This window comes from Choloepus didactylus, chromosome 6 (genome assembly GCF_015220235.1).
Source record: "Choloepus didactylus isolate mChoDid1 chromosome 6, mChoDid1.pri, whole genome shotgun sequence".
Classification (NCBI taxonomy): domain Eukaryota; kingdom Metazoa; phylum Chordata; class Mammalia; order Pilosa; family Megalonychidae; genus Choloepus; species Choloepus didactylus.
In genome coordinates, this window is record NC_051312.1 from 72,611,192 (window position 1) to 72,637,777 (window position 26,586).

A 26,586-nucleotide genomic window follows, 5' to 3' on the forward strand; every position below is an offset into this window, starting at 1 on the left:
CTCAGATCAAATTAGACTGTCATTTTTCATATTTCATTCATACTTAATAACCTGAAGTTATTCTAAATTACATTAAAACTGCATTTCTAGCAAGTCAGATGCATAATATGCAGTGTGATGTTAAAATAATTAAATAAATAATTTATAATGGCAAATAAAAAACATTCATGGTTTGATGGGTAAATTTTTCTGGAATCCCAAAATGTAACTAACATGAACCAGTTAACTACATTAAATAGTATCATATTCCACAAAAATTGTGCCAACTGCTCTTAGTACTTTATATACATTATATTCTACATTTTATAAGGTAGTGATAAAGGAGATAAAATAGTATAAAACAGGTACCACAAAGATTTAGCCAATTAAGGTAAGCTCAGAGTGACTTTTAATATGCCAATCAATGTTAATAAAACACAAGTCAAATAGACAAGTGCACCCATGTTTCAAAGCAAAATTAATGAGAATACAAGCAACAGTCAAATTCTATTTTTTTTTTTTTTTTTTTGCAACATCTATTAACCAATATTATTCATCAAAGGGCTAATCACAGATAAAATACACTTTGTGAAAAACTTGGAATAGTCAGAAGTCATTCTGGCATTTCAAACAGCTATGTACAGTATCACCACGATCAGTTTATATATACAACTATTGAAGAGAAACTGGGCAAAACATTTAAAAACAGACTAACAAAACAATCAAGTACAAAACTTGGGAGGAGGGATGGGACATTTTTAAAAAGAGTCAGGGAAGGACATTATCAGGAAATATTACAAAACTAGTAACAATTATACTACATTAATACAGCGTTCCAAAAGGGGAAAAGGTGCATTTTTCCAATGCACTAGCTTCAAAGTTCAAAGTTAAAAAAAAAAGGGAAATTGCTGCTTTTCATCAAGAGCAGCTTAGATATTTCACATAATTGTTTCAAAAGAAAGCCTATTAACAACAATGATTGTTTAATGCTACAATTTTACAGCAAAGACAAAACTAAAATAGCAGCAAGTTCACAAGGCATACTTCCACAGAATAATCACTCCATGGGTTCATGCAATGCCTACAAAGTGCTCCCAGTTGGATATACAAGTAAAATTCACAATTAAAAAAAAAAAAAGTAAGACTGACACACAGGTACAATAAAGGCTGAGTAGTACTGAGTCTCTTAGTATTTCCCTTTTCAAAGGGAGATAATGTTTGTAATAAAGCCCTTGAGTCCTTTTTACTGGTCACTACAGGGAAAGATACCTTTTATTACAATGCAATAGCAAACTATAAGCAGCACACCACCACAGTGGTAAACCCTGGGAAGGCTGGTGTAACATCCAACAGTGACTGACATCCTATACAAGACAGACCGGTAAGATTAGGCAAAAGCCTGATATACCAAAGGTCGAAATACAGCTTTCAAATGTAATTCACAAATAAAAGTCCTAAAAGTTATTTCAGTACAACTACTGACACCAATCAAGAAAGTAATTGCAAACTGGAATCTAGCAGTGATTTCAACTTAGCCTCTTGTCACAGTTTCTGGATGGGTGGAAAATGAGTAGTTTCAGTATATAGTAAGGCTGACAGAGCGGTTCATTTTCTTTCCAATAAGTCGAGATGTTCTATTACTCTGGGTGGTTGACCTAGTGGCCATTCGGTCAGTGAAGAGTGCCCTTTCCTCGGCTGCAGCTTTTGCCATCTGTGCTTTCTTGAGTTCTCTAAGTATATAAAAATAGGAAAAAAAATTTTTTACCTATTGTATACACCTTAGGAAGAGATCATTAGTGGTCAAAGACAAATTATACTAACACATGGGAGATTTTTGGAAGCCATCATTATTCTAAGACATAAACGAGAGGAAAAACATACCAAACTTTAGCTTTTGCTCAGACAACTTAAAATTTATGAAATGACTTTACACACACAGTAAAGATGCTAGAAATGACTTTGGGTCTCAATAAAAAATAATTTCAAATAAAACTCCAGTGCATACTTTGACTTTACATAAGAGATGAAATAAAAACTTTACTTCCTATTTCTATGAACTATGATGGATGTTAAACTAGTGGCAATTAATCCTTTTACTATTTCAAGTCAGTTTTAATAGGTTAGAATCAAAATGGTAGCAACAAAGCAGAAGAATTAGAGATGTGATCTATGGTTACTTTTACTTAATACCCTCCAACATTTATTTACCTCCTTTTGATAAATCATTCCAAACCAGCATTCCACAGATGTCAAAGTTCATTCAGATTAAATATGGGAATCAACACTAACATAATCAACATTAGTTTCATTCTTTCATAAAAACAAGTAGAATATAATGCTGCAAGGAAAATCTATGGTGACAGTTTGGGAAAAGAAAAACTGGTATAAATTTAGTTTTTCCAATGATCTAGGGACTGGGGAATATCACCACTTGTAAATATATGCTAGTCTCAAATTTTTAAAGTTCATAATTTCAAAGTTTAGAAACACAAATGAAATAGGTCAAATGTTAATTTAAGACAAAAGTCCTCCAAACTTTCATTGTATAACTACATGCCAAAACACATTCTTGCTAACAGAAAAGCCTAAGTCATCATCTCATTAAACTTTAAGAATGAAAAAAAAAACTAAAAAATATTCCTTACTTCTGCAAAAGTGAGTTTTTGAACTTTTCAGCATTCAATTCTATTCGTAATTGTTCTGCACTCTTTCTAGAAGCAGACAGCAATACTGAATGCTTAACCAGGGCCATTGCTGAAGGTCTTCTCTCTGGCTCTGGATGAATCATAACCTTACAAAATGAAGTAAAATTAAGGTAAAGACATGCAATTTAACACATCAAACCATGTCAATAAAATGTTTCATATATATATATATATAAAAAGCTCACTTTTAGCAAGTCTGTAAATTCTTGGGAAAGCACTTGTGGTATTCGAGGTAATCTACCCTGTCTGATTTCATGCCATTGGTCTCCATTTCTAGGAAGAGGTTCAGCACCAGCAGCACATACCACTGTGAGGGCAAGGGCAAAAATATCCGCTTTTGGTAGATGGGTATAGTTCTGTAAAAAAAAGAAAAAAGAAAGGAAAAAAAAAAGCATCTTTAGGGGAATGTAAAAATGGTCAAAATAAAATAAGATCACACCTCAGTGAAGATTTAGGTGAGAAACAGGACTGAATTAAAATGTTCAGCGACCACATCTAGATGTTAGATTTAGGACCTATCAAGTATATCAAGAAAATTCCCTATGGGCTGCTAAATTTGGGGAGAGGAGGTTGGGGGGAATTTCTTTATTTTTTAAATTACCAAGTAATATACACCCTTGGGAGGAAAAATTTAAATATATACATCTAAAAATGAAAGGTTCCTCTTTATCATTAGCCCAATTCAATTGTCAGAAGAAACTCCTGGGCCTTTTTTGGGGTATTCATATGCAAATACAAAACTTATGCACACTAAGTTACAACTTACATATACATAATAAAGTAGACAAATATACATATAAAAAGAGCAATGGGATCACACCATTTATATGGTTCTACTTGTTCTATTTTCATTCAAAATTCTATCATGAAACACTTGTCACTTTTTGAAACTGTATTATTAACTGTATTATCATTCTACTATGATCATTCTACTATGTATCATTACTAATTTAAATTAGTAAATACTTATTTATATTGTTCTCAATTTGTATATGAATATTTGTATGGGAGAGACTCCTAAAGTGGAAATTCTGGGTCAAAGGAGTATGTGATTTTAAAATGTTGACAGATACTAATGCTCTGATCTCTAAAAAGGCTATGCCATTTAAATTTTCCACCAGGAGCATATGATAGCACCTAACTGATCACAACTCCACTAATGTTAACATAATAAATCCTTGCCTTTACTGACTCTTGCCAGATTAAATACCCCAAGCTCCAATTGTTTAAATTTTCTACTTTGTATTACCATTCTGCCAAGTTATTAAGTTTTTAATATATATGAATTTATATTCTTCTATCAACTGTTAAGTGTTAAAAAAACACTTAAACAGTATTATTAAAAGAGAAAAATTACCTCCTGTAAAACTTCATTTGCAAGAAAACGACTATCACCCTCTTCAACCTGTGGACTAGATATCCTTGTTACATGCCCAAGATCACCTAGAAATATTGGGAAAATTACAGTCAACAGTTAAAAACAAAACAAAACAACCTTCTCTATTTTAAGGCAATAACCTAGCTATCTTTCTTACCTATTTTGAACATAACTTTGTTGGATGCCCAGTCATCTTCATCTCCTTCTTCAGAGGCAGCATTTGGGATTGAGGTTCGAGATATAAAAATATTACCTGTCAAATAAGGTTAATTTATGTAAGCCACACTCACAATTAATAGTATAAGAGTTCATAAACAAGACTATACCAGAATCATCTAGAAAGCTTTTAAAAATAGATTCTCATGTTCTATCCCAAACCCAAAGAAAATAAGACTCTCAGGGAATAGGGACTATTCAAGGCTATTTTTTCTGATCCCTGAATACTTGAAAACCATTTCATAAGGCCCATGTATATTGACCTGAAGCAGTTTTAATTACTTAGGAACAATACAAAAGGGCATAACACGTAATTTCTGCTAAAGCATAAATTTCAGTCTACAAGACTGGTGTGAAATGAATGAGTCATTTAACTGGTGATGTAACCAAATGGAATGCATGGTCCTGAGCCGGATACTAGTTTGGAGAAATCAACTGTCAGGGACCTGGGTCAATCGGGGAAAATTTTACTATGGTTTGACTATTAGATGAATGATTTTACAGATATGAAAAGGTACAGAGAAAATTCTAAAAAAGTTTACAGCATGCACAGTATGATGTTATTTGATAAAATGAGGATTTTGCATGAAGATGCTACTGCAGGATTCACTTGCATCTTTTTAAAAAACAATTATAATCATAATGCACATGCCGTTTTGTTTCATGAGTAATGAAATAACATTGTTACTGTCTTTTATAGGCTAGAAATATCGCCATGTTTGTACAGCACTTAGTTTTCAAAGCATTTTCAGATTCAGGTTATTCTAATGCCTGTTATGTTAGCAGCACCAGCATTATTTTAGAATTGTAGTTCTGAGACTTAATTTTTTAAAAAATATGACTTGTCTATATTTTTTTTCATCTTTTTGTTTAAACAATATAGTTACTGCTTCTGAAATAACTTTTGTTTCAATTTAACCTGAAATTATATAAACCTGTGCCTTCAGTTTGACAGTCTGAAACCTCATAAATGCATTATGAGGCTTTGAAAGAGCACTGTTGTTTTGAGTCACAATACAGTAATATTGGAGTTATTTACATATAAAATTCATATTTTAAAAAATCAAGCAATAATTTTTAGCTGAAAAATACTATTACAGAAAAGAGAAAAAATAAAACCACCATATTGTCTTAACTCCCTTGCAACCTTTTTTATGCGGTTACAATCATAATACATAATGCATTTTGTTTTCTATGTTATACAGTAACATTTTTACAGACTAGAAATACCACATTTGTATAGCACTTAAGTTTGTAAAATATTTTCACATCTCTCATTTTATCGGACTAGCCCTGTTAGCAGCAGCAGCAGCATTATTTTATAATTATGGTTCTATAACCTAGTAGAAGAGTGGGGCATTAAGCACAGTTTCTTAGGTTTCCCCATCCAAATCCCACTGAAACTTTTTGGTTCCTAAAGGATACAGCACATTTTTTTCCAGTTTGTAATAAAAATGAATTTATTACCTTAAATCTTTTGGGGGAACAAGGGAAGAAATAAATGAAATCATAAAACAATAATCATAAGTGGGTCAATGGTCTTTTAAAAAGCTAAAAATGGGGCACTCCCTTCTGCTCTCTGAACAGGATGCTACCTGAATCATAAAAAACTCAGTATAACGGTGAGATCCTAAATTGCATGAATAGTTTTTTTAAGTTTTGGTGACAAGGATGGGATCTGAAGGTGACTGCTGATGGCTCTAGGGGCATTGAGAAAAGATGGGTGAAGGTGCTACTGAATCCTGAGTTCTTTGTCCTCCCCACCATCTCCAAGGGTTGTGGATAGTTTTTATTCTGATGCTTCCATGAAAACACTTGACAATCAGCTACAGGCCAAACGTCTTCAACACAAAGGATTGTCTTAGAGACCCATGGAAAGGACTATGCCAGATAAAGACGGAATGTATAACTCAGTGAAACCTCGAGTGTTCAACAATTGTGATAAAATGTACAAATATGTTTTTTCATGAGGGAGAACAAATGAATGTCGGCCTTGCAAGGTGTTAAAAATAGGAAGGTATTGGGGGAAAAATACAATCAATGTAAACTAGAGACTATAATTAACAGAATCATTGTATTATGCTTCCTTTAATGTAATAAAGGCAATATACCAAGGTAAATGCAGGTAAGAAGGAGCATAGGGGAGGGGTGTGAGACTCTTGGCATTGGTGGCATTGTCTGACTCTTTATTCTACTTTCATCTAAGGTTATCTTTCCTTTTGCTGGTTCCTAGCTGTCATGTTTTTCCCCTCCTTTCTTTTTTCTTTCTCTTTTGCCTCTCTACCTTCTTTGACTCTTCCTCCTGCTTTGTGGAAGAAAACGGAGGTGTCCTTATACTGGTGAGGGTGGAAAACACATAAATATGTGACTATACAGGGAACCATCGACTGTTTACTTAGGATGGAATGTATGCGGTGTGAACAAAACCATCTTAAAAAAAAAAAAAAAAGGGTTGATGACGAAACCTTGAGGGCAATATACTGAGTGAAAAAAGCCAGACACATAAGGACAAATATTGCAGGATCTCACTGACAGGAACTAATTATAATATGTAAACTCTAGACATGAAATATAAGGTACCAAGATATAGAACGAGGCTAAAGAATTGGGAGCGGTTGCTTAGTATGAGCAGAATGTTCAACTAGGTTGAACTTAAATGTTTGGAAATGAACAGAGGTGATGTGCTATGTTGTGAGAATAACTAACAATGCTGAATGATGCGTGAATGTGGTGGAAAGGGGAAGCTCGGAGTCATGTATGTCACCAGAAGGAAAGTTGGAGGTTAAAAGATGGGAATGTATAAAACAGTGAATCTTGCGGTGGGCAATGTCCGAGATTAACTGTACAAATATTAGAAATCTCTTCCATGAACCTGAACAAATATATGACACTATAACTAGAAGTTAATAATAGAGGGACATATAGGAGGCATACAGATTTAATAGAAGTTAATAATAGAGGGGCATATAGGAAAAAATATATACCTATTGCAAACTATATACTACAGTTAGTAGTATTTCAACGTTCTTTCATAAACAGTAACAAATGCACGACACCAATACTATGAGAGTGTATATGGGATATGAGAGGATTTGAGTTTCCTTTTTTTTCTGATTTCTTTTCTAGAGTAATGAAAATGTTCTAAAAATTGAACAAAAATTAACTGTGGTAATGGATGCATAGTTGTATGATGGTACCAGGGGCAACTTACTGTATACTTTGGATCTTTGGATAATTGTATGGTATGTGAACAATCACAATAAAAAAAAAAACACCAAAAACAAAAACAAAAACAAACAAAAAAGCTAACAATGAAAAACTTAGTAAGATGTATGTTTTCATACTGTCATAATGAAGCAATTTTTCTCTATAAACCCAAAGAACAGGTCAGAGGATCTGGAATACTTACTGGGTTTTATATCCATGTGAACCAAAGACATTGAATGAATATACTTTAAGCCCCGGCCAACTTGCAAAAGGAGATCCTTTAATTCGGCTTCTTTAAAGTAACTCATGCTTCTGTAGTTTTCACTTATAGCATCAGCTAAACTTCCACCTAACCAAGACAGGAAAAATCAGCATTTTCTTCTTTATGAAATATTCTTATTTTTCTTCCTCCTACCTTTACTGAAGGACAGTAAATTCAACCAAGAAAATAGTAAACTATAGAATCTCTTCCCTTCAACCTACTTGTCTTACTCTCACCCATATACACCAGCAACCCAGTTGGTTCCCTTCTCCAGAGTAAACCAATGTGATCAGTTTCTTACAAGTCTTTTCATGTCCTTTTTACACAGATAATAGCATGTTTTCATTATCTTGTAGATCATTTAATATCAGTATAAAAAGAACTACCCTTTTCTATGTCTCCACAGAATTTTACTGTATAATTGAAAGTAATGCATTAACCAATCCCCTGACTGATGGACATTTTAAAATTATTTCCAATCCTTTGAATTTTGCACTTTGGTCATTTCATACATATTTAGTATATCTTCTAGAAATAGAACTGCTGGGTGAAAGGGCATGTGTATTTGTAATATAGGCACACATATGTGGATATACACACACAAAGTCCTCCCCTAGAGAAGACTGTACCAATTTATATTCTCACTATCAATGTATGAGAATGTTTCTATACCTGTGACAAAAGGCTATACGCTTTGTAGGTAAGAACGATTATCTTAGCATACTTTTAATTTATGAATGAGAACAACCTGCTTTTATAGAACTAGTTATTTGTTTCCATTTTTAAAAACTTTATAAAAGATAAAGTTTATACTTCATCCCAGAGGCAATGAGGAGTGAGGAGTTACTAAAAAAAAATTTTTTTTTTTCTATTTCAAGTTTAGGAATAATAAAACCATAGCCAGGGTAATAAGATCAGGAAGGTCAACGAAATAGTCAGGAAAGGCGGTCCCACAATTTGAACAAGACTGAATATCAAAATGTCAAATGTGTTTTAAAAATATAAACAGAACACACACTGGATATCATAGGTTTAAGTATGTTCTCCATATTTGTAAAAATCTTGAACTGTGGTAAAAAGAGGGCTCTAAAAGACAGCAGGCCAATAAACCTGTCCTTGGCCAAGGCAGGCTTGATTTCGTAAAACAAGTTCTATAAGAAAAAATATAGCTACTTTTGTTTTAGTGGGTCCAACAACTATAGCTGGGCCAGTTCCTTCTATCTATCACTGCTGGAAGGGCAGGAAAAGTGTGAAGAGCAAAACACTTATCTGACATTTCAGGTTCTCTTTTCCTATTCATCAACATTTTTCTACACTTGTTTATCAAAAGTAGAAATGCCAAGTTTACCACCAAACCAAGATAAAAGGCTTAAAATGTAAATGACTGTCGGAGATAATAGGGAAACTTGATCACAGTAAAGGGTAATCAGTTAATTAACATGTACAATGAGCAGTAACACATTTCTTTCCCTCTGAAATTGTGGAAAAGAACCTTAAGATGAGGCCTATTAAGACACTCAAAAGCTCTACCTGAGAATTGGTGGAAAAAGGAAACTAAAGATAGGGAACATCTCCCAAGTATCCAGATAACATTTTCCTTCATCTAAGCAAGAACAACCAACCATACAAAGAGGCAGCCATGATTCACACAGATATTTGTTAAAGACCTATTTCTTTATAAGGAAGCTTATAAAGAATCCAAAAGGATTCTTTAAAAACACTGGAACAGTATATTATAATTTCTAATTACATAATATCTTAACTATATTAAGATTATCTTTACATGGGATTGTCTTTAAATGTTAATAAATTATTTTCAACAGAGTATTTTATAATCTTGCTTTATTACAGGAAAAGGTCTTTGTAATTAGAGAGAGAAGCCAGATCACTCACTCCTCCCCATCCTCCAGGCCGAAGAGTTTTCTCAAAATTATCTGAATTACACAATTACATACTTGGTAGACTGTTACAATCTGTGATTTCTACTTAAGTACTCTGACAGTTAAGAGAATACCTACATCAGCATGATAAAAGGGAGGAAGAAAGGAACTAAAAGGATATGCTGTCTAGGGTACATGGACTGGAGAGGACATTATGAGCAAGTTGTTCTGTATTAAATGCAGTTACTGAAAAAGGAGGGTTAAGAAACAGACTGGTCCACAAGGTCATGGGAGATAGCTACAAATACTGTGAAGTTAGTATAAATGGCAACATTTCAAGAGTTGTGTGAAACAAACTAGCAGCAATGCTCTATGAGGACTAAGTATCTTTAAAGTGTAGAGAACTAATTAAATGGATAACTTATTAGAAGTTTTAAGAAAGTGAATCTTTTTACTCCTGTTTTGTTCATTGTTTTAAATACGGAGAACCTGAAACCACCACAGCACTTATTTATTCACAAGTTATGAGTTGACAGGTCTTGCTTATCTAAGGAAAAAATGATAATCAACAAAAGTTGATTCTGTCATTTTTTGCTGTCTCCTCTCAAGAGTTCCCTAAAGTCTAAATTCTCTAATTCTCTACTATTCACAGAAGAGACACAAAAATAGAAATTCATTATATATAAGTATAGATTTGGGTATGTAATAATGACAGATGTCTATAAGGATTGGAATTCCAGTTGGGATTTTGGTAAAGCTTTAATGGAAAAGGAAGGACACTAGTTGGCTCTTAACGTACTTGTTGAAACTGAAAGCTAGATAGAGCGGTTCAAAGTTGAACCTATACATGCTTGTTTTATTTTGTGTTTTTTCCAGCGGAAGAAGGAGAAGAGAGGAGCAGCTAGAGAACTGAAGAGAGTAACTTACTCAATAGAGGATTTGTAGTGGATGCTAGTGGTAAACTACGCTGGACAGACAGAAGAAGGGCAAGATTGAAAAATACCTTGAATTTTATACACATGCATATTGGCAGTCTACAAAATGAAACAAAAAGGGAAGGCTTGGTGCAGGCAGAATCCATTCAACAACAACATCTTCTTAACTACTATGCGCCCCTTACATTATGCTAGGTCCCAGGATACCAAAATATGTACGGCAAAGCCCTTGTCCTTTCGAGAAGATCCCAGGATACCAAAATATGTATGGCAAAGCCTCTGTCCTTTCAAGAAAGAAAGGAATTTAGGTGACAGGCACATAATGATAAGCATAGTTCTACAACCAAGATACTTCCAGAGGAACAGTTTTCAATCTTTACAAACAGGTATCATTACTTGCACTTGAACTACATATTAGGCCTCTGATCTTTGAATCAACAAAAGTAAGAGACACAGAAATAAAAGCACAGACTTTAGGCAACATATACTCCCTCCATGTTCATTTTCTCAAGTTCATCACTTACCATTACAATATTCATTTTGTATAAGCATATGATCATCTTCTGCCCATGCAGAGAAATATCGAACTACATGACAATGTTGTCCAAGCACTGCATGAGCATATACTTCTCTCAAAGCGTTCTGCCTAGGAGAAATATGAGATTAATACAATGGTAAATAATTTCTATTCAAGCCTAACCTGAATTATTTTATCTGGAACTTTGTAATATATATCTACATCTATAGTTATGCTGAAAAACAACTTGTTTGAGAGGGAGGAGTGGGAGGAAAAACTCATGAAATTTTTCCAGAGACCTCCATTAAAGAAGAATGTTAGAAAGAAGGAATCTTGCTGGTGCTACAACTGGAAAGAATATACTCCATTTTACTGGGAATTCATGGATGCTGACAGGAAATAAGAAATTAAAGTTAGCCTCCTAAATCAGACTACTTATATTTTACCAAGTCCGATAAGAACCATTAATACAAAATGAAAAGCATCTGATTAAATCATTATCATTTCTCAAAAGCTAGAGAATTAAAGTTAGTGTTTGATCACCTAAAACTAATGTTTGTGACACCAGAGGGGACTAAAGACAAAATTTTTAATACATACTCATCAATAGAGCCGGCCAATGGCTTTTTTGATCGCTTAATGGCATAAATGCATCCATCCAGCCTCTTCACACACTTAAACACAGATCCAAATTCTCCAGAGCCGATTTTCTCTAGCTCATGAAATTCTGTTGTATACCGTGACTTCATGTTGCTTTCAGTTATTGTGATTCTCTGTAATAAAAGATGTATCCATATATATAATATAAAGATATAAAAATTATTTTTCACTATGGTGATAGAACTATGTGTGAAATTAAAAAAAATCATTACACTTCATGTTTTAAAGCTTATTTAAGAAGTAAATTGTTAAGAAATAGAAAGTCAAATTTCAGAAAAAATAAAAAGAAAAGCTAGTTATTTACTTTAGCAGGTCTTGTTTCATCTTCAAACTCATAATCACTGGCTTCCATGTCTTCACCACAGGAACTGAAAATAAAAGAAATTATGCAGTTCTCCATCAACATATCTAAAAGATCTAACAACTAGAGATCCAAAGCTCCATCTGAAAAAATGTATAGTGAAATGGGGTTTTAATGGGATAAAAACAGAAAAGAAAGCAGTTATTTTCACAGTAACAATACTGACCCAGCTGATGAAAACACTGTCAACCAGAAGGTAACTGCCAAAACCACCACACATCAAAATTAAAGCCTTTCTAAGTCAACTCTGCCTGCCTGCCTCTTCTCTTATTTTTGACGCAAGCAGATTCCTACAAGCTATCTAGGCTTCCTATTCCTTCCTTTCCACAGCTGATTATTTCCACCTCTCCTCTGAGAATTAGATGCTAGTAACAGAAAAAATTTCAGAACACAAATTCCCATCCCATTCAGCTGAAATTAAATTTTGATGAGTTTGAAAATCTTGGGTGGTCTGAAAAACCAAACTATTGAATAAGAAAGGACTTACTCATTCCAATATGTTCTCTTTCTTCGACGACACTGTCCTGAGGAATGAAGCAACACAGAATCCGGAGTAAAAGGATTAATATTGACTTGGGGAGTCTGTCGCACGTCAAATTCCCTTTTTCCTAATTTTTCTGAATTCATGAATAGAGAACCACCCCGGTGTTTAAGAGAGCCAGAGTCGATTCCTCGAGCTTTGGAGAGCAAACTCTATGGAAGGAAAAATAAAATAAATTTTTTAGGCTCCAAGTCCTATACAGTCAGGCTTCCCAACCCAACCTTCAAGCAGCCTTTCACATGACTGAATGTGTGGGTCAAAGCAACACACAAGCCTTTGTTGTATTTCAAGCAAATGAACAGTGGCTAACTTAGCAAGTTGGAAACTTAGGGCGTTTTCTGAAAAGGATAGCCAAGTAAAGTCTCTTTCCAGTCCTAAAAAGAATGCGAATGCTAACTAAAATTAATTTCATTCTAGTGGTTAAGAATTAACAAACTCTCAATACATCTAAAAATAGAAAGCAGTCAGGGAGCCCATAAAAGCTCCCCTCCCCCATCTAAATAAGGCTTTGAAAGCCGCCTCCGCTGGACTCCTCCCCTCACTTCCAGAGGGTTTTGCCTTGGGCAAGTCGGCTAATAAACAGTAATGCTTAAGAGCACTCGGATTCCTGAGATTTATGACTACCGGTACGTTGGACACAAAATAGAATGATCACTCGAAAAGGTACATTTCCCATATTAATCTTATAAATGCGAAACTTGTCCCAATTTTGGGAAGCGTCTGTCTTAAGAACTGCTGTTTTAAAAATGGTAACCTGCACACTCACTGGCCAGTCAACAAACAGGTGCTCCAACACCTACTTCAAGATACATTATGAACAGTATAAACGCAGAAGGGCTGAAGCAACAATACTACTGTTCGAAGTTAGTAATCATCACGCTCAGGCCAATCAAACCTGGGCACTGCGAACCCAAGGGTATAAACAAACGCTTTTCCAACACCATGTCAGGAAAGAGGCTGAAATGCTACCTTGCATTATTTATGAGTCTTTAACACTGTAAACGTTTGGAAGGTCAGCCTCTTCTCCCAAGTCGAAGGATAGTCTCCCTCCATGCCCCAAATTTCCCATGACATGAAACGATAAGCGTATGAAGATTTTTTAAAACCGAGTTCCTTCTGCGCGCGCCGCCCAAATTACTGGGCAGACCACTGCATTTAAAAGACACCATATGGCCGCGGCGCTCGGGGGTGTCAGGTGGCCAGGCCAGCACCACTCCAGCATCCTTCCAAACCACGCTATAGTTGCCACACTCCAGGATGACACGCTCGGGGCGGCCCCAACTCAAAGAGCGTTAAATCCTCAGCCACCTGGACGGCGCGGATCAGCCCCTTTGAAAGATGAAGAAGTTCCAGACCAGGCTCATTGTTCAGTTACATAATCTTAACCGACAACTTTTGGGCAGGGCCAAAAAGAAGGGCTGCCAACTTTGTGTTGCGGCGCAGGAAAGCGAGCGGGGGTGCGGCTGGGCGGTTATGTAACTGAACCCGGGCAGAGCCCCGCTCGGCCCCTGGCGCCGCGGCCTTTTTAAAAGGCTCGGCCGGCGCGGGACCCCGGGCGCTCTAGGCCGGTCAGCGAGGCCCCACCCGCCCAGTCCACTCACCTTGGGGGTGTGCGGCGTGTCAAAGAGTCGCAGTTTGCGGAAGGTCTTGTGCGGAGGGGTGCCCGGGTGGTCGGGTCGCGGCGAACAGAAGCCCTCGCCGGCCGGGCGCGCCCCGCAGCCCCGCGGGGACGTGTCCCCCAGGCCGCCGCAGCGCACTGGCGAGAACGAACTGCCCAGGAAGTAGGCGGCCGCCGGCGACTTGACCGGCGACGAGGACCCGAAACCCTCCTCTTCCCACGAGTCGCCCTCAGCCCCGCCGCCAGCCCCGTCCGCGGACGCGCCCGGCAGCAACATGTCCTCCTCCAGCTCCCCGGGGCTGCCGGGGGCCGGGCCGGGAGAGCGGTGGAGCTCTGGCCCGGGTTCCGTAGGGCTCCGCGCGGGCGGCAGCGGCGAGTCGGGCTCCTGAAAGGCTGAGTCCTCCCCAGTGCTGTGGCCGCTGCCCTCCTCCTCTTCTTCCTCCTCCTCCTCTTCACAGTCACTGCAGGGCGAGAAGATCAGCTTCTGCCGCAAGGTGCAGGAGACCCCGGCGCGGCGGGGCGGCGGCGGCTGCTGCCGGCTCAGGAAGCTCATAACGTCCCTGGGGCGGGGGCCGAGGGCCGGAGAGCCGGGGCCTGCGGAGTCCAGGACACAGCCGGCCCAGGGGGCGGGTCCGCCACGTGCGACTGGGAGCGCCCGGTCCCCGCGGCTGCGAGTCCGCGCTGCGGTGGCCTGCGGCTCCGAGGCGCTCGGGCTGCGGGTGACGGTGTCGGTGGTGGCGTAGTGGACTGTCCGGCAGAGGTGGGGAAGCCCAGGCACAGAGGCCGGGGTCTCCGCAGGTCCAGCCGCAGGTTCGGGCTCCGCGGCTTCCCGCGACCGTTAACCACGTGAGTGCCCAGTCCACCAATCCCTGTCCAGCCCTGGGTTTGAAAAAAAAGGAGGGCGCGACGTAGCCCGCGGGGGTGGGGCCAGCTACGCGATTTTGGCGCGAACCCGCTGGCTCCGCCTCCCGCATGGCTCCGGGCGAGGCCGGGGCGGGCCGCCGCCCCGCGGGCCTATGAGCTAGCTGGGGCTGCCGGGGGCCCGGTGGGCGCCGCCCGGACGGGGCTGCAAGGGAAGAGTGGAAGCGGCCTCCCGAGAAGGGCGAAGGGAGCTTGGTTAGCTGAGGCCGTGCGGAGCGCGGGACTCATTCGCCTCCTCGCTGCTCCGCCAAGGTCCCGGGGATTGAAGGGACGGCTGACACTGGAGCGCGTCGGGGTCCTTGCGGACCCGGGCGGTAGGGAACCCCCATGCACCTTGGGCGCTGCCCGGGAGGGCCGGCCTCCTGCCCTGAGGATCCTCGTGACGGCCGATGGGCGTTGTGGGCGTGGCTACGGCCAGTCAGGCTACTGGGTCGAGGTCTGAACGCCCAATGGCGACTCGGGCCTCAGAAACTTTCTGAACTGTGTGAATCCATGCGATTAGAGCGGACACCCAAATCAGCAAGACGGTTGACACGCCGAATTCTCGAGGCGGGGACAGTGGCTGTGGTAGCAGCTTCTGACCCTCAGTTTCCCCCTCGGGTAGCTGTTAAGGTCGAGTATGTACGCAGCTAGGTGAGCTCTCCCAGGCCGGTGGTTCTCTCCGTCTCACCGGAGACTTATCAGTGGTAAATATAAACAGTGCAGAGATCGGCCCTAGCACAAAGCCAGATGCCTACCACGCGAACATGGTGTTTATAATTGTTCTCCAGTAGGTGGGCAAGTATTGGCAAAAAAAACCCAAACAAACAAAAAAAGCGATTGCACCAGCTCGCTGCAAACGTAAGCAGATCTAGAGAAAAAATTCCCCTGGTACTCGTTCATATTATGGTTTAATCAGTCCCTCATTGTCACATATAAAAGTGTCTTGAGATTTTTCAGTTGTAAATAGCCCTATGGTGAATATTCTTCCTTCTACATGTGATTTTTCCTCTGTATTGTTTATGTTTTAAAAATTTTTTTTCCGGATAAATTTCCAGAAGTGGAAATTACTGGGTTAAAGGATGTAAACTGCCAAACAGTCCTCCGGGAAAAAAAAACAATTTACATTCTCAATCTGTGAATTCTGGACATGGGTGGGTGTATAGATTTGTTTTGATTTGTTGGACAGTTTACATGGGCTTAGTGGCCATTTACACCTCTATTGTCTATTTTTCTTATTGTAACACTACATGGATATTAATACTTTGCCGTGTGTGTTATTTTAGCACTTTTCAAAGGGTAAACTCAAAAGCTTGATTTTTAAGGAAAAGCACAGCTTAATACTTAACACTTCTCACATGGGGAATTTCCCTGAGCGCACATAACTGAAGACACAGTGAAGGGCCAACAGCTGTCTTCTCCAATCATATGCTAACAGATGTATAATGTGTCCTTTTTGTATGTTATGTCAAACTAGATTTAAAGCTCTTGGAGGACAAGAACTCTACACTTTTGTTCATTTCAAGGAAAGCCAAGGAGTGGTCTTTAGCATCTTCCCTCTAACACCCCAGATGACAAATAATGTTCTTTGATTTGGGTATTTAATGTTTTCTCAGTTTTTTGGTTTTTGTTTTTTTTAATAATTCATTTTTATTGAGATATATTCACATACCATGCAGTCATACAAAACAAAGCGTACATTCAGTTGTTTACAGTACCATTATATAGTTGTGCATTGTTTTCTCAGTTTTATATGAAGTGTAAATAAAAATGACTTTAGAAACTGCTAGTTTTTATTGATCTGTAATTTGTATGTAAAAAATAGTCTGCTTCCTTATAAAACCCAGACTTTTAAAGCTCTTTAGAGATTTCCCACAATTAGATTGTTGCTCCTAAGCCCCTTCTATATTAGCATTCTGAATCTCCTATTGCTGACCCTGCAATCTCACCAAGTCCCATCCCCACTCACTCTTTCACATCTTGTTTTATTTCCTTAACAGGCCTATATCTGTCTCAAAGTTATGTTGGTTGTTTATTACTATCCCTTTCTAGAAGACTAGAAAGCAAGATCCCTGAGGATAGAGACCTTTACTGTCTTGCTTATTGCAGTATTCTGATGGTTTTAGATGCGCATTATCTGCTGAGTGATGAATAGAGCCCTTACGTGAATATTTATTTGTTGAATAATTTTCTTCTGAATGACATGATGGCAAATAAATCTGTCAATTTAAGATTTTGAGTTAGCACACATGACTCATTTTTTTCCTCTGTGGTCTTTTTTTAAATTACTATTTTTTCTTTCAAATAATATAAATTCAAATGGTACACAAATTTCCTGTCTACTCCTTCAATCCCCAGCCAGCTCCCAGTCCAAATCCTTTCCCTGCAGGTAAAACACTCTTAGCAGTTTTTTGTTTTTTGTTTTGGTCAACTCTTACTTTGCCACCGTATTGGCTTCCCTAAACTGGGAGGTCTTTGAGGTAGCTGGGACAAAGGGCCTGGGTTATGGATTGGAAGGGAAGAGTTCTTGGTCCATAGCTCCAGTACTTTGAATTGTTGGCACCCAGGTCCTCACACAGAGAGGTAATTTCTCAACAAATGAATGGAATAACTCGGGGAAAAAGGAATAAAAGTTGAAACAAGACTCAGTGCTAGAGCCACTTCCTCTGTGGAGCCTTTCCTTGACTTTCTCCACTTGCACGTAAAAGAGATATTCCGTGCTCCAGACTTTCCACCTCACCGGGCATGGACCATCTAACACTTTTTCTTACTTTGTTTACTTGTCTGGTTTCCTTCCCACCCAGGGCCAGGACCAAGTTGTGTTTGTCTTTAGAGCTCCATCAACCAGCACTGTGCCTTGACCCCTGAGATGGTGCTTAGTAAATGTTTCTGGAATAATTGAATAAAAATCTACTGATGTTTAAAACAAAAGTGCCAAAATGAATAAGAAACCAGGCCTTTCATCTTCCAAGATGAGAAAATGGCACAATGTTATGGTTTAACCGAAGCATTGTTCTAACTGAAACTTTCAAATGACTATTCTGATTTTTAAATTTCAGGATCTCCAGTACAGGACTCACTGTACTGGAGAGATGGGTTACACCAGGGCATCTCGAATCAAATTTCCAGTTCCTTTCCCCACCCACTGTTGTTTCTAACTGTAATGTTGCTAGGCAACTTTTGCAAAATCCACTCATTTGTGGTAATGTAATAACTGAGTAAAAATCTTGCCTCTATCTGTTGGAAGAACCAACTTAACCTGTTTATTCTCTTTACACAGATGACTTAGCAACAAAAAGGCTTTAAAACCATTATTGTCAGCCCGTTCACCTTCCTTAGCAGCAAGAGGAGCAAGATTTCCTGCCCTGAAGATTTATAAGTGGTATTCCTAAATTACTCTCTCAAATACTTTTTTTTACATGTACATATTCTCATTAACATGAACCTTGCACTTTTGAATGAAAGAGCCTTCAAAACTAGGAACTAATTTTTCTCAGTGATGTAGAGTCTATAGAATGTTTCATAAGAAACATTACCCAAAGCTGAATCCTTTCTAGTTTATACTTTTGACTATGGAGAAATAGTCACTTTCTCTATACAAGAACCTATTTTGATGAAAAATTTTTTTTAAATCATGTTGGTCATATTTCAGTTCTTCACTTAAAAACTAAATAGTATGCTTAAAAAAAGTTCAACTTTCTTCATCTTCTTTATCTTTGCCTTTCCCCTCCTGCTTGTTCTCTTAGCAAACCTCACCTCTCTACAACCAGCTCTCACTGTTACCAACTGTGGGTTGATCCCAAGAACCCAGGTCTCAGGCTAGAATGTGAACTAGCACTGCTCCTGTTTGACTTCTCAGGTATAGATTAGATTTCTCTACTTTGTCACTTGCCTTAATACCTTCTGATAGAGGTGGTTGTTTGACCATGGCCCACATGTTTATCAGTTCACCCTGAGAATAGAGTATAATCAAGTCTGATTCCTCTCTAGTTGTTCAGTGGATTAAATGTGAGCTTAGCATTGTCCCTTGCAAATGGTCAGTGTCCAAAAAGTTTTATGTGTGCTTTTAATTATAACAATGTTATTTGAGAATAATCCACACTTGTTAATCACTTTATAGTCAGTAAATGCAACATGTGACTCCCCATGTCCAAAAAGTAGGTTTCCTTAATGTGGGTAAACAGTTGAATTAGCGCACAACCAGCTGGGATAATCAACTCAGAGCAGAGAGAGTATCAATGTAATAAGAACTTAGAAGCATAATTCCAGAAAAGTGACCAGTTGAGAGCTGGTTTTCTATGAGATAAACATTATTTCTTGTCATACCTAATTAATCTTTAAGGATTACTAACATACTGTTGCCATTTATCCTTCTAATATTTATATAAGGTAGATTGAGGGCAGATCTGTTATGCCCTTTTGGTATGCACACACCAATTGTATGGATTATGTACAAAAAGTTTGAGGATCTAAGATTCTTAATCAGTTTTTGCCTGGGGTCTTCGGCTATGAGAAACCATGCTGGTGCACTTTAAAGTAGTGTCTCTGTATACACAAAACCTTGCCCATAACCAGCCTTATTTGTGAAAGGAGCCCTCAGGCCTGTTCTCAGCTATCTCAGCTGCTCTCAGCTACTACACAGGCCCCTAATCTTGACAGACCTGATAGGCCACCAGAATGGGGTCAGGCCTGTGGCTGTGATACTAACTGCAAGACTTTCCCCAAGATAAAATACTGACCACTGACCAAATAATTCCTAGATAAGAGAAGCATTCTCAAAGAGCATATTTAAAACCATAGTTCTCTGATGCAGTTAGCCAAAACATCATGCTTCCAATTTACTATTTTATAACTTCTTTCTATTGGAGTTGAACCGAATAGCCCTGTTTTTCTCAAATACTCACACACACACACACACACACCCCGCCTTTTTTTCTTTATTGAGGCAGAAAGGGCTGTTTTTCTTTTTATGTTCTTAATTAGTTTCAATAACCAAAAAGGTCACTTTTCAGGAATGTTAAAAACAGAGGGAATAGTGAGTTCCCAACAGAATGCAGACGCTCAATAAACATTTGGGTAATTGATTAATTGCCTCTTTCCCGCTCTCCTCTGGGGTTAGTGACATACCCAGGAAATGACTCGGATGACGTGGGGACTGCTAGTTGTTTGCTGGCCACATTGGGATTATTTAAACCAGCTTTGTTCAGAGTATGGCAGCACAAAAGATGTGCTGACTTCTCCAGTGAGTCAAGGGGCCCTGTCTCATGGGGAGGGGAGTGGGGGAAGGAAAGGAGATAAGGCAGCCATCCCATGCTGGTCTTTTGTGTAGGAACAGGATTGTATTTGGGTATTGCTATGTTTTGATGACTCAGTGGTGAGTCAGTTTTAAAGTTCTGTAAAAGGTCTTGTTCAGCTCAGACAGGACTGAGAGATGAGCTCATCCAGTAGCTGGTTGGGCAGGACAGAGTGTATCCCGTAGTGTGTGATACGACCAGCTGATTGGTGGTGTGAATGTGCAGGGGAACGAACTAGCTGCTAAATGCAGAAATCAACTCTATGTGGCATTCATCTGCTGAATGTCTTTTATGTCCAAGCACCATCCTTTTCCTACCCAGGGCCCAACTTACTTTATTACAGTTCAGAATATGAGAAATATCCCAAGCACTACAAAGAGCTGGGGTGGTTTTGAGTCAGCTGGGAAAGTGAAATACCAGTATAGTGCCAGCTGTATGGTAGGTACTGAGCCAGATGCTTAATGTACTTATCTTATTTAATTTTCACAGCCAACGCTAAGAGAGGTATTTTTAGTCACATTTTACAGGTGAAGAAATTGAAACCCAGAGAGGTTTGAAAATGCCTTCATAACATAGTCATAGAGCTAGTATTACTACTGGCTCTGATTTCAAAGACTGGTTCTTCCTACCCCAGCAAGAATGGGGTAAGGTGGAGAGTGAGAACTAATTGGGAGACTTGATTAAGGCTGGGGCACTGGACCCCACTGGGGTGCCAGACCAGTTAGGCAGCGTGATGCTCCAATCATCCGATCATCCGGAGGACCCGGCAGGTGTCACTATGTCGAAGCTTGAACGATGGGGGAAGTGGCGTCCAGGGAGAGTCAGACTTTTTGTTTCAAAATAAAGTTCCAATTTATTTTAAATCCTAAAATAAGAAGAAAGATTACAAAGGCTGTAAGAAGAAAGATTACAAATGCTGACATTACCCTGTGTTGTGGCAGGTGTGGAGGACAGCTTACCTACTGTTGGGGGAAGGGGTGCAAATTGGTAGTAAAATTTTTAAAAGATTGTTTTGAAGATTTGTTACAATTTAAATATTCTTACTCTTTGATCCTATTGAAACATTTCTCCAGATTTACAAAAATGTGTAAAAGAATGTTTATCGCCAGATTACTTCATTCAATAAATAGTTATTGAGAATCTCCTATGGGTCTGGCATCCTTCTGGGCATTGGGAATGCAGCAGTGAAACAAAAAGTTCTTGCTTTCATGAAACTTGAGGCCTATGGTGGTGGTGAAGACAATACATAAGGAAACAAATAATTGTACAATAAATGTCAAGTAGTGATATGTGCTATTGAAAAAAAAAACAGGAAGGGGAGGAGGGTTGGAGGGAAGTGCTATTTTAAGTAGTGTGATAAAGGAAGACTTCTCTGAGGGGGTGGTATTTGAGCAAGAATCTGAATGAAGAGAGGGAATTGCCACTGGAGATCTGGGGGAAGTATTTTCTGTGCATTGTTTATAATACCAAAAGTTGGAAACCACCCAAACGTCCATCAGATATTACATAACTACAGTTTGCATAACAATGAGCTAGAGCTATATGTACAGAACAAAAAGATGTCTAAGATATAATGAAAAAAGTTGCAAAACTATTTAATAATTTCATTTTTAAAAAAACAAGAAAGTTAACCTAAAACAAACACATTCACCACAGGGAAACCATCTGGAGAAATACACAAAATTGTCAAAAAAAACCTCACTCTGAGAGTGGCTGTGTGCACTTGAGAACAATTTGAAATGCCTGGGTGCCTACTAAAGGGAGAGCCAGGGGAAGGCCTTATTGTTTCTAAAACAGGATGGGGCAAACAGAATTATTACATGAGGCCTAAAGATCCATGGCCTTGCTTTTCTGACTTACTTGGAGTTCTCTCTTTTGCCTGAGCCTTTCTTCCTTCCCTGGTTTCTTCACATCCCTATCTCCTCCTCTAGCTTTGCTCTTGGGAAAGGGGCCTGTGCTTATGTTTTCCTAGAATGATTATTTCTTCCTTGGAACTAGCCTTTCTGCCAGTCTCAGACAAGCAGCAGACTTCAAGCTCTGTGCTTCTGGCTGCAGTCTGTGCAGAGGTGCTGATAAGGAACAGGGCTTCCTGGATCCCTCTGGTTTATTATTGTCCCACTTCTAAGTACAGAATAAAAGACTTTGTCCCTCATGACTTTCAGGGATATAAGTCTCCCTGGCAACATGGGACATGACTGACTCCCAGGGATGAGCCTGGCCCTGGCATCATGGGATTGACAATGCCTTCTTGACCAAAAGGGAGAAAAGAAATGAAACAAAATTAAGTTTTCAGTGGCTAGAAGATTTCATATAGAGTCAAGAGGTCATTCTGGAGGTTACTTTTATGCAAGCTTCAGCCATATATTATAAATTGCCACGATATGTCAAGCCTCAACCAACAGTATTCCTGAAAACCCTAAAGAAAACCCAGGGCTCTATCTAAGACTATTAAAGTTATACTTATTAAGTTTATTTTCCAGAAACTTAAAACCTCCAGATCATTCCTATGTCAGATAAGCCCTGAAACTTAGAGGTACCAGTCTCTCCGAGAACATCAACTAGTTGCATTCTCCTACCCCATAATGTCAACATCCCTTTTCAACATGAAGAAGTTAGAATGGTCATTGCCCAAATATCCCTGAAGACAGAGAAGGATCAAATGAGACGAAGAACTTGTAACTGAGAAGATAGGATTTAACAATTGACTATGACTACTGAATCATTATATAGATATTTCTTTTTAGTTTCTAGTGTATTAGAACAGCCAGAAGGAAATACCTGAAACTGTGGTACTGTAATCCATGCTTATACTTTGAAATTTGCTCTATAACTACCTGTTAAACTGTGTTTTGAAATGTCACTTTTCTGTATACATGCTATATTTCACAATAAAAAAATGGTTTGTGTTTTTTTTAAAAAAAGACTTCATTCCTGGTTACCAGCTTCAGAATATGGACTGAGCCAGGATCTCTGTTTTGGAGTAGGATTGCTCACACACATGCCCACCAAGGTTGATCAGATCCTATCTGCCTTCCCTTCAAGGTTTTTGAAGCAGCTGAGCCTTAAGTGTTTTGTGCCCACCCACGCTCCCACCCACCACTTCCAAGCTCTGCTGACCTCCAGGGCCCTGTGCATCCTTGTAGCTGTCAACCAATTGTCAGAAACAACACAAGAGCACAGAAAAACGGCCAATGTAATTAGTACATATAAAATAAATATTCTTCAAAAAATATTCTGTGCTCTTGTAGCATTTCTAACAATTATTCATTTAATTATTTTGCATTTCTAAGTAGACGATCATATATTTAATGGATAATAATAATTTTCTCCTCACTCCTAGTATTTGTAATTCTTATTTTGTTTTATTGTCAATTTTGCACTAATTAGAACTTCCAGAACAACATAAATAATAGGGGAGGTGGCATCCTTGTCTTGCTCCTTACTTCAGTGGGGTATATGACAAATAATATTGGTGGATGATTTATATATGTACATATGTATGTGGACATGCACAAGGTTTATATCTGTATTGTATGAAGTTTTCTATTCTTTTATCACACAGAATATTTATCAGGAATGAATATTAAATTATATCAAAATTTTAGTATTTCTCGGTTATTCTGCTTTTCCTAATTTTACTATATATATGGTAAATTAGATTAATGGATTTCCTATTATAGCACACTTTCCTTCCTTTAATAAACTGTACTTAGTCAAATTGTTTTCAAAATATACTGCAAAATTACGTTCTTATATTTCATTTGGGATTTTGCATCTCTGTTCATGAATGAGACTTGCCCATAGATTTTCTGTTGTGAAATCTTTATAAGATTTCGGCTTCATGAAACAGTGAGAATGATTTGATTCCCTGAAAGTTTGAAAGAAGTTGCTCATTAATATATCTAGGTCCAGATTTTTTTTTTTTTTTTTTAGGAATAGCTTTTGACAGCTTTCTTCCACAATTATTCATCTTTTTAGGTTTTCTACTTCTTTTTGAGTCCCTGCTGATAATGTAAATTTCCTTGAGTATTATCTGTTTCGCTCAGACTGTATTAGCACAGAACTGGGAAAATTCTTATAATTGCATTTCTCATAATTTCCTTTGTGCCTATGCTTATAAACCCTTTCTCATTCCTAATTTAGCATGTTTATGTTTTTTGTTTCTTTTTAAAAAAATATATGAGCTAGTGGCTTATTGGTTTTATTGCTTTCCCCTATCCCAAATAATTAGATCTTAGATTTATCATGAATTATATTGTTTTTCTGATTTTTAAAATAATTCACTTTGCTTTTATCTTTTTTTTTTTTTTTTAATGCCTGATCTTATTTATTTGTTACTTTTAGAAAATCTTATTTTTGACTGGACTCAGACTTGGAGGTAGAAGCTCTCAGTGAGGACAGCCTACGTCTCTTGGCAATCTGTTCCTGGCGTTTTTCTTTGGCCTCCTTCATTCTCTTGGCCAAAAGTTTAGCATATTCTGCGGCCTCTTCCTTATTTTTCTTAGTACGCTGTTTCTTCAATGCAATACGCCGACGTTTATGCTGCAGAACACGTGGAGTAACAAGACGCTGAATCTTGGGTGCTTTGGTCCTGGGTTTCTTACCTTCTTTGTTCAGGGGCTTTCTCACAACATACTGGCGGACATCATCTTCTTTAGAGAGATTGAAAAATTTGCGGATTCTGCTAGCTCTTTTGGGCCCCAGGCGACGAGGCACAGTTGTATCAGTCAGTCCAGGAATATCCTTCTCTCCTTTTTTTACAATAACCAGGTTGAGAACACTCAAATTGGCATCCACAATGCAACCCCGAACAGATTTGCGCTTTCTTTCTCCAGTTCTCCTTGGTCTATAACAGGAATGCCCCTTACTCAGTAGGAGGCGGACACGGCCATGGGTCAAGACACCCTGTTTCATGGGGAAACCTTGTTTGTCATTTCCACCACTGATTCGGACAACGCAACCCTTCCACTCTTCGCCCAGAGCGTCAGCAGCAACTTCTGTGGCCATTCGCTTCTCATAAAATGTACGAAGTTTGCGTTCATCATCCACTTCAATGAGCTTCTGGCAGCCAGTGGCTGGGAAGGAGATGTTCAGCTTCATGCTGAGACAGCCGACTGCCTTCGAGGCGCCACAAAAAAGAGCTGCTTTTATCTTTATTAATTTCTTCCCTTTGATTTCTTTAGTCCCCTTTGTTAGGATTTTTCCCCCTTCTAATCTCCTATGTTGTCTGCTTTGTTAATGAAGTTTAAGGTTTTCTTAATCAGTTCAAAAAGTATTTAAGGCCATGCATTTTCTTCTGAGGACAGCTTTGGCTGCATTCCATAAACAGTTTCATTGAGTTATTTTTTAAATAATCTATAATTCAGATTTTAAACATTTTATTGAAGTATAATATACATACAGAAAAACAAATATATAAAAAATGTAAGGTTCGTGAATACTCACAAACAGTAACAAAGTTAAGAAATAGAACATTATCAGTGCCCAGGACCAGCTGCATAATTTGCAGGACCCAGTGCCAAAGGAAATGCACAGCCCCCTGTTGAAATTTTGTTGATAACTTGAAGATAGTGACAGCAGAACATTAAACCAAGCACAGAGTCTTTCTAAATGCAGGGCCCCGTGTGACTACAAGAAGTAGTGCTGCCCACTCCCCAGAAGCCCTCTCATGCTCTCTTCCAATTCCTTCCTTCCACATCCCCAGCAAGGGTACCTACTATCCTGATATCAAATAGCAGAGAATAGTTTTGCTTGTACTCTTTTGTTGGTCTTCTTTTGCTCAACATTGTATTTGCGAGGTTCATCCATACTTTTATGTGTAGTTGAAGATCATATATTCTTACTGCTATTTAGTTAAAAATAGTCTGTAATTCAGATTTCGTTTTGTCACTGACTGAAGTTTGTTTAGGAGAACTTTAAAGAATTTCCCAGTGACTGAGTACACTAGGCTAAGGACTAACTTCTTGGCTCCAGAGGTGTTGCTAGAAGCAGGCTCTTTTTTCTCTGAATGAGTAGGTCTTTACTCAGGGAACACATAGCGTGGGTAAGAAACGCGCTTTATTCTCTCCTCCTGTTCTTCTGATACCCAAAAAGGAAGAAAGAGAAAGAAAGCCAGCCAAATAGGGTGGTTGAA

The 26,586-nt window shown here is 38.6% G+C and overlaps 2 protein-coding genes across 2 annotated transcripts; both read right to left on the reverse strand.

Moving 5' to 3' along the window:
* Positions 1-489: 489 nt before the first annotated feature.
* Positions 490-15,010, reverse strand: WEE1 (WEE1 G2 checkpoint kinase). Its single transcript, XM_037838807.1, has 11 exons — positions 14,243-15,010; positions 12,588-12,793; positions 12,044-12,107; positions 11,680-11,852; positions 11,087-11,208; positions 7,688-7,834; positions 4,220-4,315; positions 4,042-4,127; positions 2,870-3,040; positions 2,625-2,770; positions 490-1,709 (listed from the first exon to the last, which is right to left on the reverse strand). Exons 1-11 carry the CDS (start codon positions 14,810-14,812, stop codon positions 1,556-1,558), a joined length of 1,935 nt encoding a protein of 644 aa, XP_037694735.1. The 5' UTR covers positions 14,813-15,010; the 3' UTR covers positions 490-1,555.
* A 9,747-nt stretch (positions 15,011-24,757) lies between these two features.
* On the reverse strand, positions 24,758-25,579 carry LOC119536413 (40S ribosomal protein S6-like). The gene has a single exon (XM_037839186.1). It carries the CDS (start codon positions 25,551-25,553, stop codon positions 24,804-24,806), a length of 750 nt encoding a protein of 249 aa, XP_037695114.1. The 5' UTR covers positions 25,554-25,579; the 3' UTR covers positions 24,758-24,803.
* Between the last annotated feature and the right edge of the window lie 1,007 nt (positions 25,580-26,586).

Excerpts from the sequence above, each read along its gene's own strand:
- WEE1 (XM_037838807.1), bottom strand. The coding sequence starts at position 14,812 with ATGAGCTTCCTGAGCCGGCAGCAGCCGCCGCCGCCCCGCCGCGCCGGG. Across the intron at positions 7,835-11,086 it reads ACAAAATGAATATTGTAATG|GTGGAAGTTTAGCTGATGCT; the intron begins GTAAGTGATGAA and ends TGTCTTGGTTAG. Across the intron at positions 4,316-7,687 it reads TCACATGGATATAAAACCCA|GTAATATTTTTATATCTCGA; the intron begins GTAAGTATTCCA and ends CTTATTTGACAG.
- LOC119536413 (XM_037839186.1), bottom strand. The coding sequence starts at position 25,553 with ATGAAGCTGAACATCTCCTTCCCAGCCACTGGCTGCCAGAAGCTCATT.